This window comes from Lepidochelys kempii, chromosome 1 (genome assembly GCF_965140285.1).
Source record: "Lepidochelys kempii isolate rLepKem1 chromosome 1, rLepKem1.hap1, whole genome shotgun sequence".
Lineage (NCBI taxonomy): Eukaryota > Metazoa > Chordata > Testudines > Cheloniidae > Lepidochelys > Lepidochelys kempii.
Window position 1 is genome coordinate 135,742,435 of NC_136380.1, and position 22,813 is coordinate 135,765,247.

At 41.3% G+C, this 22,813-nt stretch overlaps 1 protein-coding gene and 1 long non-coding RNA gene across 3 annotated transcripts in view; one reads left to right on the forward strand and one right to left on the reverse strand.

Moving 5' to 3' along the window:
* Window positions 1–22,813, reverse strand: part of LOC140915413 (uncharacterized) — a 111,521-nt gene that overhangs the window by 56,732 nt on the left and 31,976 nt on the right. The window lies entirely within an intron of this gene.
* TMSB4X (thymosin beta 4 X-linked) lies at window positions 18,608–20,840 on the forward strand. The gene is made up of 3 exons (XM_073354992.1): window positions 18,608–18,717; window positions 19,970–20,083; window positions 20,392–20,840. Exons 2-3 carry the CDS (start codon window positions 19,984–19,986, stop codon window positions 20,424–20,426), a joined length of 135 nt encoding a protein of 44 aa, XP_073211093.1. The 5' UTR covers window positions 18,608–18,717; window positions 19,970–19,983; the 3' UTR covers window positions 20,427–20,840.

A 22,813-nucleotide genomic window follows, 5' to 3' on the forward strand; every position in this document is an offset into this window, starting at 1 on the left:
GTCTCTGTCTGCGGAGTTGGAGCAAATGCAGTTGTATCGTAGAGCTTGGCTGTAGACAATGAATCGTGTGGTGTGGTCTGGGTGAAAGCTGGAGGCATGTAGGTAGGAATAGCGGTCAGTAGGTTTCCGGTATAGGGTCGTGTTTATGTGACCATCACTTATTAGCACCGTAGTGTCCAGGAAGTGGATCTCTTGTGTGGACTGGTCCAGGCTGAGGTTGATGGTGGGATGGAAATTGTTGAAATCATGGTGGAATTCCTCAAGGGCTTCTTTTCCATGGGTCCAGATGATGAAGATGTCATCAATATAGCGCAAGTAGAGTAGGGGCATTAGGGGACGAGAGCTGAGGAAGCGTTGTTCTAAGTCAGCCATAAAAATGTTGGCATACTGTGGGGCCATGCAGGTACCCATGACAGTGCCGCTGATTTGAAGGTATACATTCTCCCCAAATGTGAAATAGTTATGGGTGAGGACAAAGTCACAAAGTTCAGCCACCAGGTTTGCAGTGACATTATTGGGGATACTGTTCCTGACGGCTTGTAGTCCATCTTTGTGTGGAATGTTGGTGTAGAGGGCTTCTACATCCATAGTGGCCAGGATGGTGTTATCAGGAAGATCACTAATGGATTGTAGTTTCCTCAGGAAGTCAGTGGTGTCTCGAAGATAGCTGGGAGTGCTGGTAGCGTAGGGCCTGAGGAGGGAGTCTACATAGCCAGACAATCCTGCTGTCAGGGTGCCAATGCCTGAGATGATAGGGCGTCCAGGATTTCCAGGTTTATGGATCTTGGGTAGCAGATAGAATACCCCAGGTCAGGGTTCCAGGGGTGTGTCTGTGTGGATTTGTTCTTGTGCTTTTTCAGGGAGTTTCTTGAGTAAATGCTGTAGTTTCTTTTGGTAACTCTCAGTGGGATCAGAGGGTAATGGCTTGTAGAAAGTGGTGTTGGAGAGCTGCCGAGCAGCCTCTTGTTCATATTCCAACCTATTCATGATGACGACAGCACCTCCTTTATCAGCCTTTTTGATTATGATGTCAGAGCTGTTTCTGAGGCTGTGGATGGCATTGTGTTCTGCACAGCTGAGGTTATGGGGCAAGTGATGCTGCTTTTCCACAATTTCAGCCCATGCACGTCGGCAGAAGCACTCTATGTAGAAGTCCAATCTGTTGTTTCGACCTTCAGGAGGAGTCCACCTAGAATCCTTCCTTTTGTAGTGTTTGTAGGAAGGTCTCTGTGGATTAGTATGTTGTTCAGAGGTGTGTTGGAAATATTCCTTGAGTCGGAGACATTGAAAATAGGATTCTAGGTCACCACAGAACTGTATCATGTTTGTGGGGGTGAAGGGGCAGAAGGAGAGGCCCCGAGATAGGACAGATTCTTCTACTGGGCTAAGAGTATAGTTGGATAGATTAACAATATTGCTGGGTGGGTTATGGCCTCTTGTGGCCTCTTGTGGCATGCAGTAATTTAGATAGTTTAGTGTCCTTTTTCTTTTGTAGAGAAGCACAGTGTGTGTTGTAAATGGTTTGTCTAGTTTTTGTGAAGTCCAGCCATGAGGAAGTTTGTGTGGAAGGTTGGTTTTTTATGGGAGTATCCAGTTTTGAGAGCTCATTCTTAATCTTTCCCTGTTTGCTGTAGAGGATGTTGATCAGGTGGTTCCACCGTTTCTTTGAGAGCGTGTGGCACAAGCTGTCAGCATAGTTTGTGTGGTATGTAGACTGCAATGGATTTTTTACCTTCAGTCCTTTTGGTATGATGTCCATCTGTTTGCATTTGGAAAGGAAGATGATGTCTGTCTGTATTTTTGCATGAAGTTGATAGATTTCCACTCCATACGGCTAAATGCAGTGCATTGCATAATGACAGGTTTCAGAGTAGCAGCCGTGTTAGTCTGTATTCGTGACAGCACCTCCTTTATCAGTATTTTTGATTATGATGTCAGAGTTGTTTCTGAGGCTGTGGATGGCATTGTGTTCTGCATGGCTGAGGTTATGGGGCAAGTGATGCTGCTTTTCCACAATTTCAGCCCGTGCACGTTGGCGGAAGCACTCTATGTAGAAGTCCAGTCTGTGTTCCTCAGACATTCTTGTTAACTGCTGGAAATGGCCAACCTTGATTATAACTACAAAAGGGTTTCTTCTCCCGCACCACCACCACCCCCCGCTCTCCTGCTGGTAATAGCTCATCTTAAGTGATCACTCTCCTTACAGTGTATATGAAAACACCCATTTCTTCATGTTCTGTGTGTATCTAAATCTCCTCACTGTATTTTCCACTGAATTCATCTGATGAAGTGAGCTGTAGCTCACGAAAGCTTATGCTCAGATAAATTGATTAGTCTCTAAGGTGCCACAAGTACTCCTTCTCTTTTTAATTAGAATTTAGATCCTTTTAAAGTTCAAACAGTCAGGATCTATGACTCTGTGCTGATTCTTTTGCATTTATTTATGCTGATGTAACCCTTCTGCCCATCAGAGTTGGCAGCAATAAGGGCTAGGTTCAGTATCTAGGGGTTCCATTCCAATAACACAATGCAAAACCGGCTCGAGCCCCCTCCCAGTGACCTGGGACAAATATATACCACCCCCCGCTGGGTGCCTCTAAGAGGCAATACTTCCTCTCTCCCAAGCACAGAGTCTGAGTGTAGCAAAAGACTTTTAATAACAGAGAGAAACAATGTGGCATTATGTTGGGGAAACACCACCAACAGGATTTATAACACAACCCATGAGCAAAACCCATCCCAAGCAAATTGGGCTGTGTCCTTTCCTTTTGGTTCTTGAGTCCAGCAACCCAAAAGTCACCCAAAGTCCCAAAAGTCCAACAACCCAAAAGTCTCTGTCTCTGGTCAGTGCAGCTCCAAAGTTCAAAAGTTTATCTGCAGAGTTTTACCTCCCAACCTGGGTGGAAATGGAAGGGTTAAGGGGCACCTTACATGGTCCAAAGCTGATTGCCCCACCTCTCCATGGGGCTCCGCAATGCTCTACCAGCCATCCCACAGATCGCTCTTCTCTTCTCTGCTCTGCCAGCCCCCCACACCGTGAGCTGCTCCAGCTGTCCCACAAACTACTCCGTCCCACCATCCACTCCGCTCTGCCAGCTGTCCCATGAGCTGCTCCAGCAAACTGCTCCACAACATATCTTCAGGCCCCGCTACTTAACACAACATACAGTGATTTCAGCTCCTAGTAATTTTAAGCTCTTTCATGATTTCACCTTGTAGTAGGGGAGCCTCAGTGCTGGTGTACCATTGGCCAAAAGTGAATTCAGCTCAGCAGCCTGTAACTAGACTCCTAATAGAATCAAAATTAGCTCTGATGTTCCACAGTGGACAAAGAAGGAAGTGCAATTAGCATATAGAGGCCCTCACCACTGGCCCATACAACCAGGTATTGGTATTGAGCCCAAGCCCAGCCTCTCTCTCCATTCACTGAGTTTTGGAACCCATGTCCCTTGCCTAGCTAGTGCTACTTAGTTGATGGCGAGTCCCTCCATCATAACAAAAGGCCAAGTACAGTTCCACTGTCTTGATTCACATAATCAGGATAAGAACAATTTTTCTTCCTGCCCCAATAACAGAGAAACCGGGGATCCCACAGCAGCCAAAGTGACCATTTGGGCAGCTATGGGCTCATGCTAGGCGGGGTGGGTGTGCCTAAGCAAATGAGATCAGCCCCTGAAGTTCTTTTCCACAACTTGCCACAACTCACCACCAGATGTCAGGGTGGAGCTCATCCTGACTCTGCTTACACTTATAGATGGCTAGAGAAATACACAATGTACACAAATGCCTTTGCTTTCTTATTCTATAAGACCAGATGGCATAACCCTTTCAAAATGGAGCAGTGAATTGTTTCGTATTCATTCTTTGTGTCAGCAAAATCCCTGCCAACGTACAAATACTTATGCATGTTATTTGAAGATGTTGTGAGTAAGCATTAAAATGTGGATTAGGTGAGAAAAAGGTTAAGTAAGTATCTGTTGATTCATCTGTCTTATTTATAAGGCTCCTGTCACATTGGTATCCGAGAGCGAATTCCTATAGAGACTGTGTATATTTCTGATCATGGTCTGATGCATATTCTAATTTTTGTATTGTGCTAACTGGATCATTTAAAGCCAGATCTTCTCAACAACAGTAGCTAGGATGGACAAGTATTCACTCTTCCTTGGATATTTCACGATAGCAGAGACCTCTGTAAGTGCCACTGGAGATGGGGGAGGGTTGCTGCAGGGTTAGGAAGCCCGAATAGGTGAGTAGAGCAATAGGTAGAAGCTGTAAGCAGGAGTCTTTCAGCAGGAAGGGAAGCCTGAAGTGGATACAAACACCTCTGGAGAAACTGTTACAGGGTTTCAACAGAGGGAAGCCTCCCATCTAAACCAGGGGGGCTTCATGGTGACAAAACAAAATGGCTGTCATTCACCAGTGGAAAAATCAATCCCTTAATTCCTGACTTGATCAGAGAGCTGCTTGTATCTAAGATCTCAATCCAGTTACATCAAACTCAAGAATCTGCTTTTGTCTCTGTAGTGTTTATGCTGTGCTGAGTTGGAGTAATGTCTCAGAAGAATACATATCCTCTAGTTATTGCCCACTCCAGTAAGGAGGGTGCATGTAAGTGAAAGCTTCTTAGATTTGTTTGGGGTGGAGAGATTGGTCTCCATTGTTGAGTTTTAGTTGATGTTTTAAATTTCTTCATTATCACTATATGCCAAATTCTATTGTACCAGGCTTTACTAAGAAGGTAGCTAGCTGATAAGAGCCTGAGAAAATGTATGTGAAGTACGTCCCCATGTATTATGGTTGAAAGAGTTAGGGTTAGCCAGGAAGTCTGGATAATATGCAGCAGAAAAGTTTAAAAACCTTTAAATATAGCCGGTCTGTGCACCGAGGAGCTTCACTGGTAACCCTCCCCATGAGCCCATGAAGAAACAGAAGAGCTCTTCCACAGCTGCTAATGCAGACCCCCTTGCAGCTTCTACTTTCCCTCCCACTAGTGGAAGAATAAGTCAATGGATCTGTGTAATCACTGTCCCATCCTGAACATCCTCTGTCATCCTCATACGTCCTGATCTAGCCCACTGAAGTTGAGGGAAGTCTTCCTATTGATTTCAATGCATTTTGGATCAAGGCCTAATTCACAGCAAGCCCTCACATAACACAGCTCAAGCTCATGGAAACTTGCCTTCACTTTATCCAGTGGAACTGCACTGGTTTTAACAAAAGGCTCTTGCTATAGCTTTCATATTTGTGCTACTCATCGCTGATACGGAAAGGGCCTGCTCCTGCACAGAACTCCTAGTTAATCCAGTGGTTGTTTTCTCTACATACAGAATGCAGGAGTAGGCACTGCCCTTAAGATTGCCTGTTTCTAGCTGGAATCCTCATCAGTCAGCCAAATGATCACAGGCAAGATTTTCAAAAGCATCTAAGTGCCTTAGCAGCTTAAATGCTATTTCTAAAGTGATTTAGGCAATCAGGAGTTTCAATGAAACTCAATGGATCTTGGCTCCTAAGTGCTAAAAATGGGACTCAGGCTTCAAATCATTTATGTGCCTTTGAAAATTATATCCCACGTCTTTAGCTGAAGATATGAGTACTTCACTGATAAGTGGTTTTTAAAAACAAAACCAGAAATTGTTTCACCCTTAAGTGAAACAGTGAGTTGCAGGATGAAAACAGCCCTGTTCTCACTTCCTAACTATATGGTTTTCATCATGCTTTATGGTTGATGCATTTGAGCTTTGACCTGAGAGAAAGGAGAGTCTTTCATATTTCTAAGAAAACTAGCCCTTCCTGACTCCCAGCCTCAGAGGACTAAGCGTGTCAGACTGCTAATTTATTTGTAAACTCTCACAGGAATACTGAGATTAGGCAGGAATGACAAAGATGGAATGTGAGGGACAAGGTGGGTGAGGTAATATCTTTTATTGGACCATCTTGTTAACAAAGATATTACTTCACCCACTTTGTCTCTCATAGCCTGGGACCAACATGACTACAACACCAATGCAAACAACAATGGTGCAATGTACCAAGTGACAGGAGGCAGATTTATTTAAACTCATGAATATGCTTGTGGGAAATTACCCTAAATTCACATTTACACAAAAGACATTTTACAGCATCTCTGGGGTCTACACCAAAAAAAATGCTTTGGCCAAAATAAGTGATCCATTCTCTAGAGCAGGCTGATCAGTCTCACTTGAGACCTCATTCCTTCTTCATTACCAAAGGCTTCTTCACCTTTCATCCTTTCCGTTATACATTAATTGAAAACACACAGTATCTTTCTTTCTCAAATACAATTTTGACGGCAAGAGCCAAGAGCTATCTTTGAGGCACCAATCTATATAACCATCTCATTTCAGTCTCCTTCACCTCTCTGACTAATACAAGGTAGGAGTGAGTTGGTCAATGCCCCAGGCCCACTTCGGCACAGTACTACAGGACAAAGGCTAAGACTAATGGAACACTATTTTAGATACTATCAAGTGACATGCTTTTTGCTTGCCTTTTTATCACATAAAAAGTAATGGATGCTATTAAAGTTTTTAATTCAAGGACAATTACTGTAGAAGCAAGGCACAGGTCTAACATGTTTTATTAAAATTTTAAAGGGCAACTACCTGGATTATATTAATAATCACAAGTGGCTTTCTGTGCATAGTGACTTTTCACGTCAGCTTTCACTGACGTCTTAACGACTTCAAAAAATCAGAGATCTGCCCAGTATAATTCATTAGTACAGTTTATGCACAGCTACATACAGCCTTACCTCACCAAAACACTCTGCTCCACAACTATCCACTTGCCCAGTATATATTTTATGATGTTATTTCTTCCCTCTCTATTCTCTCCCTCCTCCATCGTCACAGTGATTAATGTTAAAAACATCACTATGGCAGATGAAATTCAGTATTGATAAATTCAAGATGGGATTAATAATTCCAACTACTCATATACATTATTGGGTTCTCAATTACTTGTAACCACTCAGGAAAAAGACCTGGGCATCCAATGGTCACTGGACTTAGTGGATACCGACTATTAGTATGTAACAGGGATATTAACCGCAAGTCAGATACCAGGTATCAGGACAAGTCAGGAGACCGGGATCAGGAGACAAGCCAGAGATCAGGAGCCACGAGTAAGATACCAGGAATCAGGCTAAATCAAGAAAAAAGGAGACCAGGATCAGGCATGGGTAGCACTGAGTGAGTAGTCCAAAGCAGGGTGGAGCCCAGCTACATGGACAACTTTCTGTTCCTCCTTTCAGCTTAAGTAGGGGGAGCAGGCCAATCAGGAACTCCAGTTTTCCAGCAATTGGAATTCAGGGGTGGAGCTGTCTGTCTGAGCTGGGCTTCAAGGAGTCCTGGTCCAAGCTGATGCTAGAAAGCCATCAGGTGGAGGATTGAAGCACGATGACTCCCAGGGACTCGATGGACTTGGGTTTGAGATCAGTGACACATGACACCACCTGTCCCTTAGAGATGCCCTCTGAGTGACATCAGTCCAGGGTGACTCTCATGGAAGGCTTATATGAGGGCCGAGGCATTAAAATTTTATGCTGACTCCCAGGTGTGCTCCTCAGGGCTGTAGCCCTCCCAGTCAATTAGATACCAGAGTCTCCCTTGTTTAAGTTTGGAGGCTAAGACTTTGTGAATGATATATTCCTTTTGGCCTTGTATGTGCACTGGTGAGGGTGGGGTGGCTGGTTGGGTCCTGTGGGAAAATGAGCTCTGTGAGTATCATTTTAGGAGTGATACAGAGAACACTGGGTGGATTTGAAGGTGATAGGATAGGTGGAGGTCAAAGGTAATGGGATTAATTTGTTGCCAGATTCAATGGGGGTTGAAGAATTGGTAATCTAGTTTACGAGAGTGTCCATGCAAAGGTGCTCTGTTGAGAGCCATATATTTGTCCCACTGAATAGGTGGGACCCTGCTCCCGACTATTTGTAGTTTGTTTTATCCTTTTCCAGTGTTCCCTCACTACCTCCTGGATTTGATGGATCCATTGTACCGGTCTGAGGTGGCTGGGTTACAGGAGGTTGTGGGTAGTTTCGGATGAAATTGGGTGGTCATGCCAGAACCGGGAACTGAATTGTGGCCCTCTATCAGAGGTAACGTGATCTGGGTGGCTACTGAGTTGGACTATGTATCCATAGTGTATCCATAGCTGGGTGACTTCCTCAGCAGAGGGTAGACTGGTGCCGGGAATAAAGTAGGTCATTTTGGTGAAGTGGTCTACCACAGTCAAAATTGTCATAAATCTGTTGGATTCCAGTAGTTCCACAACAAATCCGAGGCAACTGCTGACCAGGGTCAGGATGGGGTTTCCAGAGGTTGGAGAAGACCACAAGGTTTGTAGAGTGCTGTCTTGAGGCAAGCACACACACTGCAGGAAGCAACAGATGGCTGCACTGTGGGTCGCATTTGGAGCCACCAGAAGAAATGGGTCACTAGCCATTGGGTCTTAGAGTGTCCACAAGAGACTGTATGTTTTTGTTAGCAGCTCAGCTCCTTCTAAGCTTTTGTGAGTAAGTAAGACAGAGTGACTTATTGTAATTTACATTATCAGTTTGTTCCAATGCCTCCTCTTTTGACAAATTAATTTCTGACAGATGAACACAGATAGACAGATGGGAGAGTACAAGGAAACAATGAAACACTATTGGTCAGCATGACAGGCTGTGGTCTCAGTTCATCAGCAACTTAACTGTTCCCAAGTGCTAAGAACTTGTCTATTCTTGAAAATTGACCAGACTACTATTGTGGAATAAACTATACCGCAATAACTATCTAGATACCTTCCTGGGAGGATGTTCTTATTCTGGAATAAGAGTGCCTTTCCCTGATTTAGCTCGATTCATAAAATAACTCAGAAATAGTCACTCTTTATTCCAGAATAAGAGTATCTTCATGGGGAGATATTCCAGAAGAACTGTTGTAGAATAATTTATCCATGTGATTCATATGAAGTTCATGAGCAGTGATTACGTAAATTCTAAAGTATTAAGCTGTGTAATGTGGGAGCTTTTTCATGTGGAGTTTTGAGTTCAGATCTACTTTCTACTTCTTGGCTGGATACACATAGCAAAGAATCTCTAGTATCCAAAAGTTCTCAAACTATATACATTCAGCATTCCAAAATTTAACTGCCTCTGGAGTGAAGGGCAGCAGTCGTGTGGATAGCCAATTTCAGTGGACTGAAGGAAGGCTTTTGATCAGAACACTAAGGCAATCTTCTGTCTCATATGCAGTTTTCCATGGGATTATTAATATTCACAGAAATGGACGGAACATTTGAATCTTGCTGGTAACACAATTAAGTTTCTGGACTGATTAAAACCTCACTTGATCAGCTGGATTCTGGAAAGAGCTATATGATATTTTTAGTTGTCCCATTTTTGGGAATGAAGGGAAGAGCATTTTAGATTCCCTTATTTATCTCTACCACTTACACAGTCCCCAAAAGGTGGCAATCCTCCTGCCAAAGGAGTGCTGTATTAATGCTCATTAATGCGACTCCACACATCAGCCAGAGGAAGGCTGTCAAGGCATTTCCCCTCCACCCACCACCCCCAAGGGGAAGTACATGCTGCTTCCACAGTGTCCTAGTCCCTTGTAGCCTGGATAAACTTGGGACAAAATTCAGGGCTTCATTACACAGTGCGGCAATACGTATCAGAAAGGGGTAAATTGTAGAGTGCTTTAAAGTATTGCACTCTAACTGCCCTTTGCAGACCCTTCTGACACACTCTAAATGGTTCCTAGTGTGTGTTAATGTAGGACTGTTTCAAACGGGACTACATCAATGCGCACTAGGTACCTTTTCAAGTGCATCAGCAGGATCTACACAGGGAAGTTACAGTGCAACATATTAAGAGTGCTCTACAGTTTACACCCCTCTGGTGTGCATTGCCACATCACATAGACAAGCCCCTAGTTTTTCAACTTTTCAGTGATAATATTTACATATGTGAAGCCAGTTTAAATACTGAGTTGGTGTTTGGGCCCATTTTAGCAGCATATGACTCTGTTCATACTGGTACTTTTTTGACAGGAGAAATAGCTCTAATAAATCTTGTCATAATTAAAAAGGACTAGGAAGCTACATACATTTGATCAAAAATTTGATTTTTCCCCTTATGGAGATAAACTACTTAACAGCTTCTGCGTAAAAATTAAACAAAACAAATAGCGATTAATTGTTTTTAGAGTAGCTGTCCGCAACTAATGAGCTCCAGGATGAGAGAAACCAACCCTGCCCTATTCCAACAATTCTGAAAAGCAAGGGATAGCCAGTCAGATTCAAAGGCAGATTTATTTTCCAAAAGTATCTTGATGACTGGATTTTGGTGAACTTGACAAAAGTAGGTTGACAGTAGCCCTTAAATAAACATTCAATATTAGCCAAGTGTGTGAAACACTGTCGTAGGCTGGCCAAGAGCATGGATTTGTTTTCATCAACACTAGTCAGAACATCAGGGCTAATTTTCCTTTCACTCAGTCCTGTTTTCAAGAATAACTCCAAATGGGCATGGTTCTTCATTGCCCTGCACCGTGTGTACTCATTGATATTAGTGCACAGAGACAGTGAAGTATGTGTTATATACTTACAGATTAGGATGGTAACATTTTATACTGACTTTGCACTGGTGTAAATAACTACAGGTTACAGAGTAATTGAGAATCAAGCCCCGTGGACTAACATCAGTGTAAACAAGAGGTGAATAGAGCGCCTGTTATGCTCAGAAGAGAATGGCTCCAAAAGGACTAGTGGTGTCCATTGAAACTATCCATTTAACTACTATAGTATGTGTCAATAAATGCCACACAATAACAACAGATAATTATTCAAATTAGTAATCACTGGCCAACATTTTCAAACATTGATGTCTAAAGTTAGTTTTCCAGATCCATATTTAGGCACCTGAATAAGACTTACTTAGATTCCTAAATATGGATTTAAGTGTCTAACTTTAGACACATTTTTAAAGTTATGGTCACTATTACTGTACAAGTATTTTGGATGTTTTAACAGTGTTAACGTTTGTGCCAATACAAATCCCAGCCTATTGGTGGCAGCAGTTCACTGCTCGTGCACAGAACTTTGAACAATACCATGGGCTTTAAGTTTCCAGATTCAGTGGCAAAGATACACTGAACTTTCACTTATAATTCAATCTAGCCTTTTACTCCTGTTTCTCAACCCAGAATTCTGATGTTACCAGAATTATTGTGTGAGACTAATCAGCCAAAGATTTAGATGGTGTAAATCCAAGTCAAGAAATGTTCCATTCAGAAAGGGTGTTTCACATACATTCTGTACGTTAAGGCACATTACATAAATAAAACAAATAAAAGGTATGGGCTCCACCCTGTTCTTATTGATATCACCAGCAAAATTCCCCTTGACTTAAAGATTGGAGCCTGCATATTTTTCTCTCTGCTACTATGTTTTATAGTAAATTCAGTTACAAAGGGTATTTGACCCATAAACACAAATGGAGCTTTCTAAGTGGCTGGCTGTGATGACACACTGCTGGCAAGAGCCCTCTGTACGTTAATGATTTTTCGAGTGTGTATATGATAATTTCCTGAGAATCACAGCACACCCTAGAAAACATTCTGAGAGCTTATTGCATTCCTGAGGTATTTGAAGTCACTCAGCCTTTAGCCCTCATACCCTGTGCTTCAGAACACCAGGGTGACCAGAGACACGAGACATGAGATAATCACAAGGAAATGAGCTATCTGTTGCCTCCTTTTGCTTCATTCAGATATAAATGAATCTGTATCTACCAACAATATGAATAACAGAGAAGGCAGGAGGTGATACCACAAAAAAGCAGACATACCAGATTGAGTTAATGCCTGAAAATAGAGATATTCTCCCTTCAGTGCATGTAACCCTGAGAATATGTGCCCAGGGAAGGATGCCCCCACAGAAGTGCTGAGGGAGAAATAAAACAAAAGTCCTCTCCCTCCCTCCCACCCCCCAGCTCCCACCAACTTTTTGTCCTGAACAACAAGTTCCCTTCCTGGTATTTTCGTGTGTAGGTTTACTTCTCTAAACGGGAAGTTTTAAAAATAAAAGTCACAAGCATTCACAATCATGAACCTCCGGCATTGGCTTTTATTGTGCTGCATGAATAAGTTGAAACGATAGCTCTATTTAAAAAACTGTGCTTTCTGCAGAACAACGTCATTCTCCCCTTCTCCCCCCAGTGACAAATAATCTTCAGTGCTGCTTGAAAACACAAGACGTACAATTGCAGGGCCAGCCCCAGGCGCAGGCCAATCTTGTGTCTCAAAGAAAACAACCCCCCTCCAAAGCCCTTCCCCAAAGAAACAAACTTGTGACTTTGCTCAACAGTTCCCCTTCCCAGCAGGCATCTATGACTGCACTCTTGCTGTAACATCATGAAAAAGCCCTCTCCCTTGAAAGATAAACATGGGAACCCAACACTTGCCAGTTCCAAGAAAGAACTGTACTGATCCTATCCCGAATGATACACTTTTCTGACTCCTGACTGCGGTGACAAAGCATTCAGACTCCCCTCCCTGCCTCCACCCCCCTCAAGAAGTCCCTTAAAAAACCCTATGCTGCTTGTGGCATTCTCCTGAGGCACCCTAGAGCCCCTTGGACTCTATCCATATAACCTCCCCCTCTAACTGACCCTGTACATTTGGTTATGTTTGCAACTTGCTACAAAAGGAAGAATCTTAGTAATATCTGAAGAATCAGGACTATACCACCGGGTGAGCAGAGCTAGATAGGAAATGTATGAGGCTTGGGGTGCCTATAGCATAAGAGCTGGTGCTGCTTTAAAAATATAAAAATCTCATTGTACTAGTTAGGACCACTTATGTATGTAGGCCCCTATCCTCAAAGGTATTTAGACACCTAACTCCCATTGAAATCAATCTCGAGCCACTGGCTATTGTTTCTTCCCTTGTGTTAATTTTGGCCATCCCCTTTCCAAGGGAGTTGTGATAGAAATTGCTTTCCTGTCATTTATATATTTTACATATATTGATTTGTTTATATGTTCAACAAAGAGGCCATGGTATTTTGGAGGCAAAGCCAGCTTTATCTTTACATAGATAGGGAGCTATATTCAACGGTCACAGGTCCAATCTCCCTCTCTTCCCCACCCTTGCTCTATATGTTTTATGGAGTCACATTTCATTTGCCTCAGATTTCTAATTGTATTCTATGTTGACACATACACAGGATATGATTAGCAGCCACTACATAGGAGAGGCCTGGCACTGGAATTACAGGGGTATTGTTAGTTAGGACTGAGGTGCATTAGCAGAGCTGAATGGTAAAGACTGCACAATACCTTCATGCACTATACCAATGCTTTCAAAAGCATTATATTCACACACATAAATTGAAAGAGAGGAATGACTTGACAGGAGATTTCCTGGCAGTGTTTTGTTTACTGTTCTTTCAGATACTTTGAATAACAAAAATACACCATTTTTAGATAAATTTTAAACTCAGTATTTAGAAACACTTCAGGCAATAAAATACTCCCGCCAAAATGTAGCACCCACCTTTCCTTCCCTCTGCTGTGTGCGTAACAGACAGCAGAATGTGAGAAGAAAACAACTTCCATCAGAAGTTGAAAACTAGAGTTCAGTGCCTCCTTATCCTCTGCCCTTTGTTTTAGATTGTATGAAGAGAACGTCCTAATCAGTGTGTCAGAATGGCTTATTTTATAAACAACTTGTTTGTATTGTTATTTGTGCATATTAAAATATGGGCTCATTTATGCAGGCAAAAGGGAAGGAAGCAAATCCAGACACAGATGCAGAAGGGAGCCTCAGCAGCCTCTTCCGTCCATGAGAACCTGTGGAAGCCCCTGAACTCCAAGAGATGAACCTTAGTTTCCTAAGCCCTCTGTTGCTACCCCATGAGTTTTACCTTATTAATGTCATGGCCTGTTGCAAACTTCCCATCATCTGTCCCAACAAAAAGGAGAGTTAATTATTTGTAAAGCCAATTAGTACTGGGAGGAGGCATTTTGTAAGTGCTCTTTTGGAATTAAACCTGTGAAAAAATAGTATGCCCCTTTAGAGAGCCTGTTAAATGAATACTTTTATATCTACCTAAAAAAATCTAAAAAACGATTTGGACACATTTTTGAGTGTCTCAATACCCTGCTGGAATTAGTACCAAGTAGAGTGGAATATAATGCAAAAAGAATGTATTGGGTGTTGTATTTAAGAGCTTTACTCAATTATATCATAATAGCAAAATAATGGTGTCAGCAAATACTCAGCCTACAACAAGGAGCATTGTTAGTCTAGCAGAGCCTTAAAAAATTGCAACATGTGAGCATCTTCTCATTTACATTTCCAATTCTCATTGCCAACTCCTGGTTCTATGTAACCTTTTTTGCAAACTGCAGAGAAAGAAAGTTCTGACAGACAATGAAAGTCATCTGACAGTAAGATTTCCTCAAATCCTGGACAACCAATCACTTGGTTGCTTGTCTCTAAGTTTACTTGCCAGATGATGGAGAAATTTATATGCAGATTTCTTTTTTATTCATTCATTTATTTATTGTGCCAGTGAGCACTTTTTCCATTATTACGGACTAAATGATATGGGAATTAATCTCTGCCACTGTGTCACATAGATATTTCTCATCCCTCATTTTTACTATAATTACTACCATGTACGTGTGCTTTAATTAACTCAGACAAAGTCTGGAGGAATTAATACCAGGTTGGAAGTCTTGAATTTTAATCACATCTCTGACTGCCACTGACTGGGACCTGATCTAGCACCCACTGAAGTCAATGACATACTCCCAAGTGGAGATACTTTCATTGATTTCAGTGGATTTCAGACTGGGTTCTTGCTGCTTTGCCCTGGGCAAGTCATTTAGCATCTCTGCTTCCCAGCCTGCTTAAAGAGGGTGTTAATATTTGTGTGATGTTGTATTTGTACAATGGTTTGGACATGTGAAATGATACATAAGGGCTCTGAATTATTGTTACCATTCACTATTTGTCCTGTTACAACTAGCAAAAACACGAGACAGGTTTTGCAACCTCTCTGTGTTTTTGTTCCTTCACTGAGTTACAGAACACTAGATTAGCATGAGGCTGACTCTTGTCTAACATGCTGAAAAGTGCGTGCCTTTAACATGCAAACAGCTACCAGAATGCATGTCCAATGAGGCATTACATCACTGAAGATATATTGATTTAAATAAAAACAAAACAAAACAGGAGAAGAAATTGATGACAAAACCGCATGAAGTAATGAAAAATTTAACAGATCATCAATATCCAAAATAAGCATTTCTAAGCCAGTTATCCAATACATACTATGCGCTGGTTGGTTTATTTATGAGCTCTGCATTGGTACCTTCAAGTTCATTTTGAAGTTTTCTATCCCCTAGGCCTAGGGTATTGTGCAATGAATTAGTATTGGATGATCAAGCACCTTTCTCACAGTCACAATATAACTAAAAAGTATGGCACTAAGGTATGCAGATTCTGTAGCTCCCATCACTAATAAAATATGCCCTATAGATAGATATTTACAGTCAGAAATTACTTACCGTTTATTTCCTGCCATTACTCAATAAGCACATTCATTTCAATGGGAGAAAAATGTCAGCATCAGGTCATAAGTGTATTACAATAAACATGCTTTCTATATTTAACATAGGAGTAGATTCTAAATATCCCAGCCTGAGTGCATGGGAGCAGGCGGGACTAGGGAGGGCGGCAAGTTGAAGCTGAAAGACTAGAGCCCTAGCATGTCTCTGGCATTCGGAACCATAACTGAATCTAAATTTGGGCTAGATACTCCGTGGGTGTAAATCGCCATGGAAATCAATGGAGCTCCTCTGATTTATGCCAGCTGGGCATCTGTCCCAAACTAAGAAACTAAAGATGAGGTACCTGCCACTGGGCCAACTGCTTTCAGAAATACAGACCCAAATCCTGTAAACACTCACATCCATGCCTAGCTCTAAGCATATGAGTATTCCCATTGAAGTCAATAAAAGTACAATGAGATCACTCACATACTTACAGATAAGCACACGCATAAGTGTTTGCTGGAGCCATAGAAGTGAAGAAATAGGCAGTCTGCTCAGGGAATTTTTAAGAAAAATTTGCACTCAACTCTTCCGCAACATTCATTACAAAGATCCTTTTGAAAGCCCAAAGATCTGAGATTGTGGAGCCATAATGGACTTCATACACTGTAGAAAAAGATAGGCCAATAACTGGAATATTTTAACTATTCAGATTTACAAGATTCAAGTTCACAAAATTTGGAAGTAGTGAAACAGTCATAATGTTATCCTACAAATCTTGCTCACATATTAGCAAAGTTGCTTTGTGTTTAATAAAGAAAATATTCCAGGATCCTTTCAACACTTTTATTATGAAAAGCTGTAATAAACATCTATGTCCCGACCATTTTTCTAGAGACTTTAGTAATGTATGTTCTTTTCCATTTCTTTTCTAAACAGTTCCTTTGGCCTTCAGTCTTGTGTGTTTCCCAGATCATGGAAACAATTTCTTGACCCTTTTTGCCTTCATACATGGGATTGCCTCTTGTGTGAACCACATGAGTAAAAACCTGGCCCCAGTGAAGTCAATGAGACTTTTGCTGGGACTCCAATGGGGCCAGGATTTCTCCCAATGAAATTAAGACTCTGTGATTTTATGGAGACTGCCTGGTAATAGGTTAAGGCAACGCCATTTAGCAGCCACTCTGTGTGGCATGCTCCCGAGGGAACTGGCATAGATTTATTCATAATTACCAGTGTAACTTAATGCTGCTTAGGAGTTGTGGCTTCAAATGACCTCCAACACACACACACACACACACACGTTGCCAGGGCATGGGACCACGGAGCAACACAACGGGCCGCATGGGTCTCCATATAGATGGCCCAGGGTCAGCGAAGATTAAATTAATTTCCACATACACAATCTGGGACTCCACAAACCTTGCCCCTTTGGTGTGACCTGTAAAACTCCCTTTCCCCCATTCTCCAGGAGACAACGAATCAGGATAGTTAAAATTCACAGTTTTAACTGAACTTTTTCGCTTCTATGTATTTTTGCATGGATAGTTTGGTGCATTGTTCAATCCTGTATACACAGAAACCATATTCCAGCCGTCCTCTCCTCCCCCATGTCCAAAAATTACCCCAAACATCTAAAAACCCTCGTGTTCTCACAAATGGATCATTTTACTCCTTTAGATGTGCTGCTTGTGTTCCCTGCAATGCTCTGTGTGCAAGGAAGCTTGAAATATTCAGCATGGAGAGGTCCCAGGCCTTGCTTAGCTAAGGCCTAGTATGGTGGAAATCCTGTTTGTACCATGTCTCTGTCTGCCCTCCAACCACAATGAACCAGAACTGGAAGCACACAAGCAGATGCATGGTTTGTGATAACCCAGCTGTAGTGAATGGAGCTAGGGGTGGAGAGGGGCAAGTCAGGGTCTCCTTTAGAGCTATTGTCTGCTGAAGCTGCAAGAAAGCCTGCCTACATGATTTCTTTCTTTCACTTGCAGCACAATCACAAGGATGGCAGGGGGGCAGTTCCTGGAGTCTTCTCTCTGATAGAGATGATGTTTTGTAAGTGAGGAAATTTGAGTAACATGAGCAGTAAGAAACTATTGCTCAACAAAAAGAGATCCACAAAAAGTTTGTGCAAAAATATACCAGGGTTTTGGAAATGCAGCACAACATGGTCACCACAACATGGCTGCAATTTCTCTGCAAAATGTAAAAAAACAACTATCACTGGACCCTCCCGCCTCCATACACACTAAGAGGAAGTAAAAAAGAACAAAGAAAAGCAGCAATTACGAACAATAAGCACTTTGTTATGCTATTTTCTGGAGCCAGCATATTGTTGCCATTGATTTTTTTAAGCAAAACGTCCCATTAATTTCAACTGAGATTTCTGCTTAATAATGGTTGGCATGATATGGCCCAGAGTTATTATCTGTTAAAAAGGTGTTGTTCTAACTGGAGTGATTTTAAAATGGGATTTTTTTCCCCGGTGGTTGGGATTTTAGCACTAAATACAGTAACCCACCTGATGTCAGACAGTGTTCAAGGGCCAGAAGACATTGAGAAGGCAATAATAACTGCAAACAAAAATACAAGGGGAAAATCCTTTCACATCGACATGAAGGGGAACCAGGGAGTGACATACACGTTCATTTCACACACACACACACACCCCCCGCCCTTCCATCATTGCATTAGGTCCACAAAGATCGCATCCCCCTGTGTTGTATTGGTTTGCTGCCTGTTTACCCTGCCCGTTTTCTAGTACGGGGGCGGGTGTAATGGCCTAGCTGCCACAACAGGCCTTTCCTTGTGATAATTTGGCAGTAGTACAAATCTCACACACAAAATTCCCTCACATTCTTTTCAGGGACAGCTGTCTACAAAAATAATGCTTTCCAATAGGGGATCTGGTTGCTGGCTTTTGCTTTTTTAGTGCGGTGTAATAAATAAATAAATAAAAATCACATAAAAAAGGAAGCAAGGACCAGGACGTGTCGCGAAAGGGTTAAAGCCGCCTCAATGACGTCATTCTCATTTGCATCGAAGTGGGGATATAACTGGTCATGCAGCGAAAGCGCTGATGCTACAGTCCAGAGCAGCAGCGGCGAAGGGTAGAGTCACTTCTGTGCAGAGCATCAGTGGTGAGGATACAATTTATATTTCAACTCTGGTTTTCTTTCCCCCCTTTCTCCCCTTTTATGAGCATGCATTTCTCCGTCTCTACGCTGATGAGTGTGGATTTTTAACCCAAGTCCTTCTTCAACACCCTTTGCTTTGTTACTAAATTTCAGGATGGGATATTCCTGTTGCTTTCAAAGGCACCCAAGAGATTTTAATTGTAAGCCCGTGTTTAAGACTAGTGGCGTCGTTAAAGGTGGACAGATTGAGAGAAAATGTTAAATGCGAGCCTAAGGAAAGAATGGGGGAAGCCCTCTCCATTTCCTTTGTTCTGGCTTGACCAAAAAAGCTGGCATCTTTGTCGACACTCATTGAATCTTTTCGTATCTGTGACCCAACAACGGGAGCTTTTGTTGATCTACGCATTACTACTTCCTTCCCTGCTATTTAGAAGGGAATTTACTACAAGCAGATGTGCGCAAAAATCTCAAGCTCCCAATACAGGGAGGGAGGGAGGGAGAGCAAGGGGAGGTTGTATTGTTCAAACCTCCAGCTGCTGAAAGAGGGGCTCTGTCTCTCTCTGTGTGTGTGTGTATCGATACAAGAAAATCTTTTGTTTAAATCCAGGCAGCGTTGTAGCTGTGGCTGCATTGCTGAGAAGGAGAAAGGCAGCAAACGGAGAAGGGCGGTGGTTTGAGCTTCCTCAGACTGCAGCTGCAGTTCTTTGTGAGGAGAAAAGAATGCAGGACTTCAGCCAAATGTGCTAAGGGAAGGGAGAGCAGACAGACCCCAAGATGGAGAATGTGATTAGCATAGGCTAGTTCCTTGGCATTGGCATTATTTCACATTTTTAAATGTGTGTGTGTGCATTAAATCTTTTTAAAAAAAAGATAATAGCCTCTTCCAGGCACCATCCTCCCTATTGTTCTCTTCGTGGAAACATTGAAGAGATTTTAATGAGAAGAAAACAGTCTCAACAATAGGCAATTGTTTTGACAATGGATTAAATTTCCACTTAAAAAATAAAACAACGTATTTCCTGCACTGATTTTGTTTTAAACTCCTTAATCAGCCTTGTATATGAAATGTACATATCATTTCATCCCACTGTATGTTAACAGGACGAATTTTATTTCACTGAATATGTATCTTATTACCAAAAAAAGAAGAGGCTATTACGTACCTCTCAACCAGGGAGGCGGGGTTGCTGGCTGGAGATCAAGGAGTAACGCTAAAAGGTGGAGGAGTCTAACTGTCTCTCCTTTCCACGCACAGATTAATCTGCAAAAATGTCCGACAAACCAGATATGGCTGAAATTGAGAAATTTGACAAGACTAAATTGAAGAAAATAGAAACGAAAGAGAAAAATCCACTGCCTTCAAAAGAAAGTAAGTATGTATAATTTAACAGGGAGAGGGAGAAGGCAAGGAAAAGATAAAGTCCAGGGTAGAGACAGTTTTTATACATATATAAATTATGTGAAATATATGTATGATTACTGAGTAGATATAAAATATCCTAACCACTGTAAAGTTAACATAGTACATTTTATAATTTTTTTTACCAATTTTATAAATCTACATTTGATTTCTATACCATAAAATTTATTAAAGTTAATATTTAGAAAAGGTCAAGTACTTCATCTTTATTTTTTAAATTCTTATTTTTTTCCTCTTTTTTTTTTTTTTTTTTTTAGCAATTGAACAGGAGAAGCAAGCGGGTGAATCGTAATGAAATCTGCCCTTCCAAATTATGCACTGTACATTCCACAAGCATTGCCTTCTTATTTTACTTCTTTTAGCTGTTTAACTTTGTAAGATGCAAAGAGGTCGGATAAAGTTTAAATGACTGTACTGCCCCTTTCACATCAAAAAATAGAACTACTGACACTGAATGAAGGCGCTGCCTTTCCATCTGCCTGTCTGGGTTTGGTCCTGGTGGCATGAAAGAGCTTGCATGTTGATGAAAGAAGAACTTGGGTGGGACTACAGTAAACTAGTAACACACGAATAAATGCAAAGCTGTACCAAGGTCCTGCGAGCTGTAAAATGCAGTTAATCGAGTGCCATTTTTTTTTGTTCAAATGATTTTAATTATTGGAATGCACAATTTTTTTAATATGCAAATAAAATGTTTTAAAACCTGGATGGTATTGATGTGCTATCTTTTGGACAGTGATCTCACAGGATGAAGCGTAAGTGCCTGTGTTAACATGTGGGATGCTAGGAGACCTTTGGAGATTATTTAAAAAAAAATGTTTTTGGCTCTTGATATATGCTCTTGCCAATTTCAGTCCTACAACACTTAAAATCGATTTCATTCATATTTATATGCATCACAGCTAACTTTGTTTGCTTTCCTGTAAATATGCTTAGTTCTAATATATATTTTTCAAATTTGAGGTAAATCAGCATTTTTGTATTTTTTTTAAAACATTTCCTTTTGTAGAAACCATTCTGTATCTTCACCCTTGAACTGCACTTTCTTCACGCAAATATGTAATTAATCTGCATTCAGTTTAGTAGGCAGTACAATAATAGACTGAACCTAAAAATTTTAGAATAAATACATTAAGAGAGCAACAAGGGTAGCCAGCCTTTTGCGTATTGTTGACCACTCATTCTGTGTGCTGTGCTAAAAGTAAAACTATTAATGATCGTTTAATAAAGGGTATTCTGTGAAAATGGAAGTTCAGCAGAATTAAATATGGTTTGGATCTGTTCAGAGCTTCATTGGGTAATGTCTTTCTTATTAGTCACTGTATGATGATCTGACCTAGAATCTTGTTCGTAAAATTTAAAATTAATACTTTGGGGATAAAATCCATGTTAATTTAAAAAATAAAAATCATTATGGGACAAAACTATCTTGTAAACCATCAGACAGTAGCATGCCATTTCACATAACCTGCTTTGTTATGTACACATTCATCTCCCATCCCTGTCACTTGACACTGGGTGAAATTCTGGACCCATTTTAAAGGCAGTGGGCATCAGGATTTCATCGCTAAGCATATAGCAGCCTGAAATGACACTTCTTCATATGGGTGTTGTGGGGATGGTCTGTGAAGATCACTAGTATCTTAGCTTATTCAGTGGCTAAGACTTGGTCCTGCACCTTCTTCCTGATTCAGGATCAACTGTACCCATGGGTGCTATGTGAATTAACTGCAACAGAGACAAATTTATTCCTGGGGGTAACTCCATTGATTTCATTGCGCCTTTTCCCTGAGTAAGGTGTATAGATCGGAGCCTAATCCTGCAAGATGCTGAGTGCACCTAGTCTGTACTCAAAAGATACTGGGAGCACTCACCACCTCGCAGGATGAATTCTGTTCTTGACTGAATTCTCACCAGCATCAGCGCACAACTTGATTCCTCTAGCTTAATACTTACAACAGAATAAAGGCTCGATCCTGTAAGATGCTCTGTGGCCTTGAACTCCCACTGAAGTCAATGAAAATTGAAGGCATTCAACATCTTGTATGATCAAGCGTTTAATAAGGAAGTCTACATATTCTAAGAACTGGGATTCAGTGAAATGCTGATGTAATCCACTGAAAATCTGTTGGCAAAAATGCTTCAGGATAATTCCATTATGTTTAGGGTGGTCCATTAGAAAATAAAGTCAGTTATCTTTGCTTGTAGTGTTAGATTTTTAGGCTTTCATTTTCTTCCTCCTGAATTGTAGAAAAGGTACAGGAAACCAGTTAGACTCTGAAAAATAGTTTAGACAATCACCTCCTAGCTTCTGATCTTAATCAGCTAGCACAGGAAGTAGCATATGACTAAACTCAAGAGTGTTAGTCTACATTGTATGTATGTGAGTCGTGGTCAATTAGAATGGCAGTGAGCATCTGCTTGCAGTGGTTCATCTCTGCAAAGAAAACCGTAGCAATATCAGAGCAATATATTTAAAAAGAATTAGAGCATTAGACACAGAGGACCAGATCCTCGGTGTAAATTGGCATAGCTCCATTTAAGTCAATGAGCTATGCTGATTTAAACCACTTGAGGAGCTGGCCCAATATCATGTATTTGTGGTACTGTGGCCAGTAGCTTCACATTCCCTTTTATGGCATGCATTTAGATTGATGCCTCATGAACTTAACCTGTAGC

What these genes read in the sequence shown, in the direction of transcription:
- TMSB4X (XM_073354992.1), top strand. Translation starts at nt 19,984, where the DNA reads ATGTCCGACAAACCAGATATGGCTGAAATTGAGAAATTTGACAAGACT. An exon ending in TCCACTGCCTTCAAAAGAAA is followed by an intron (nt 20,084 to 20,391) that starts GTAAGTATGTAT and finishes TTTTTTTTTTAG; the next exon opens with CAATTGAACAGGAGAAGCAA.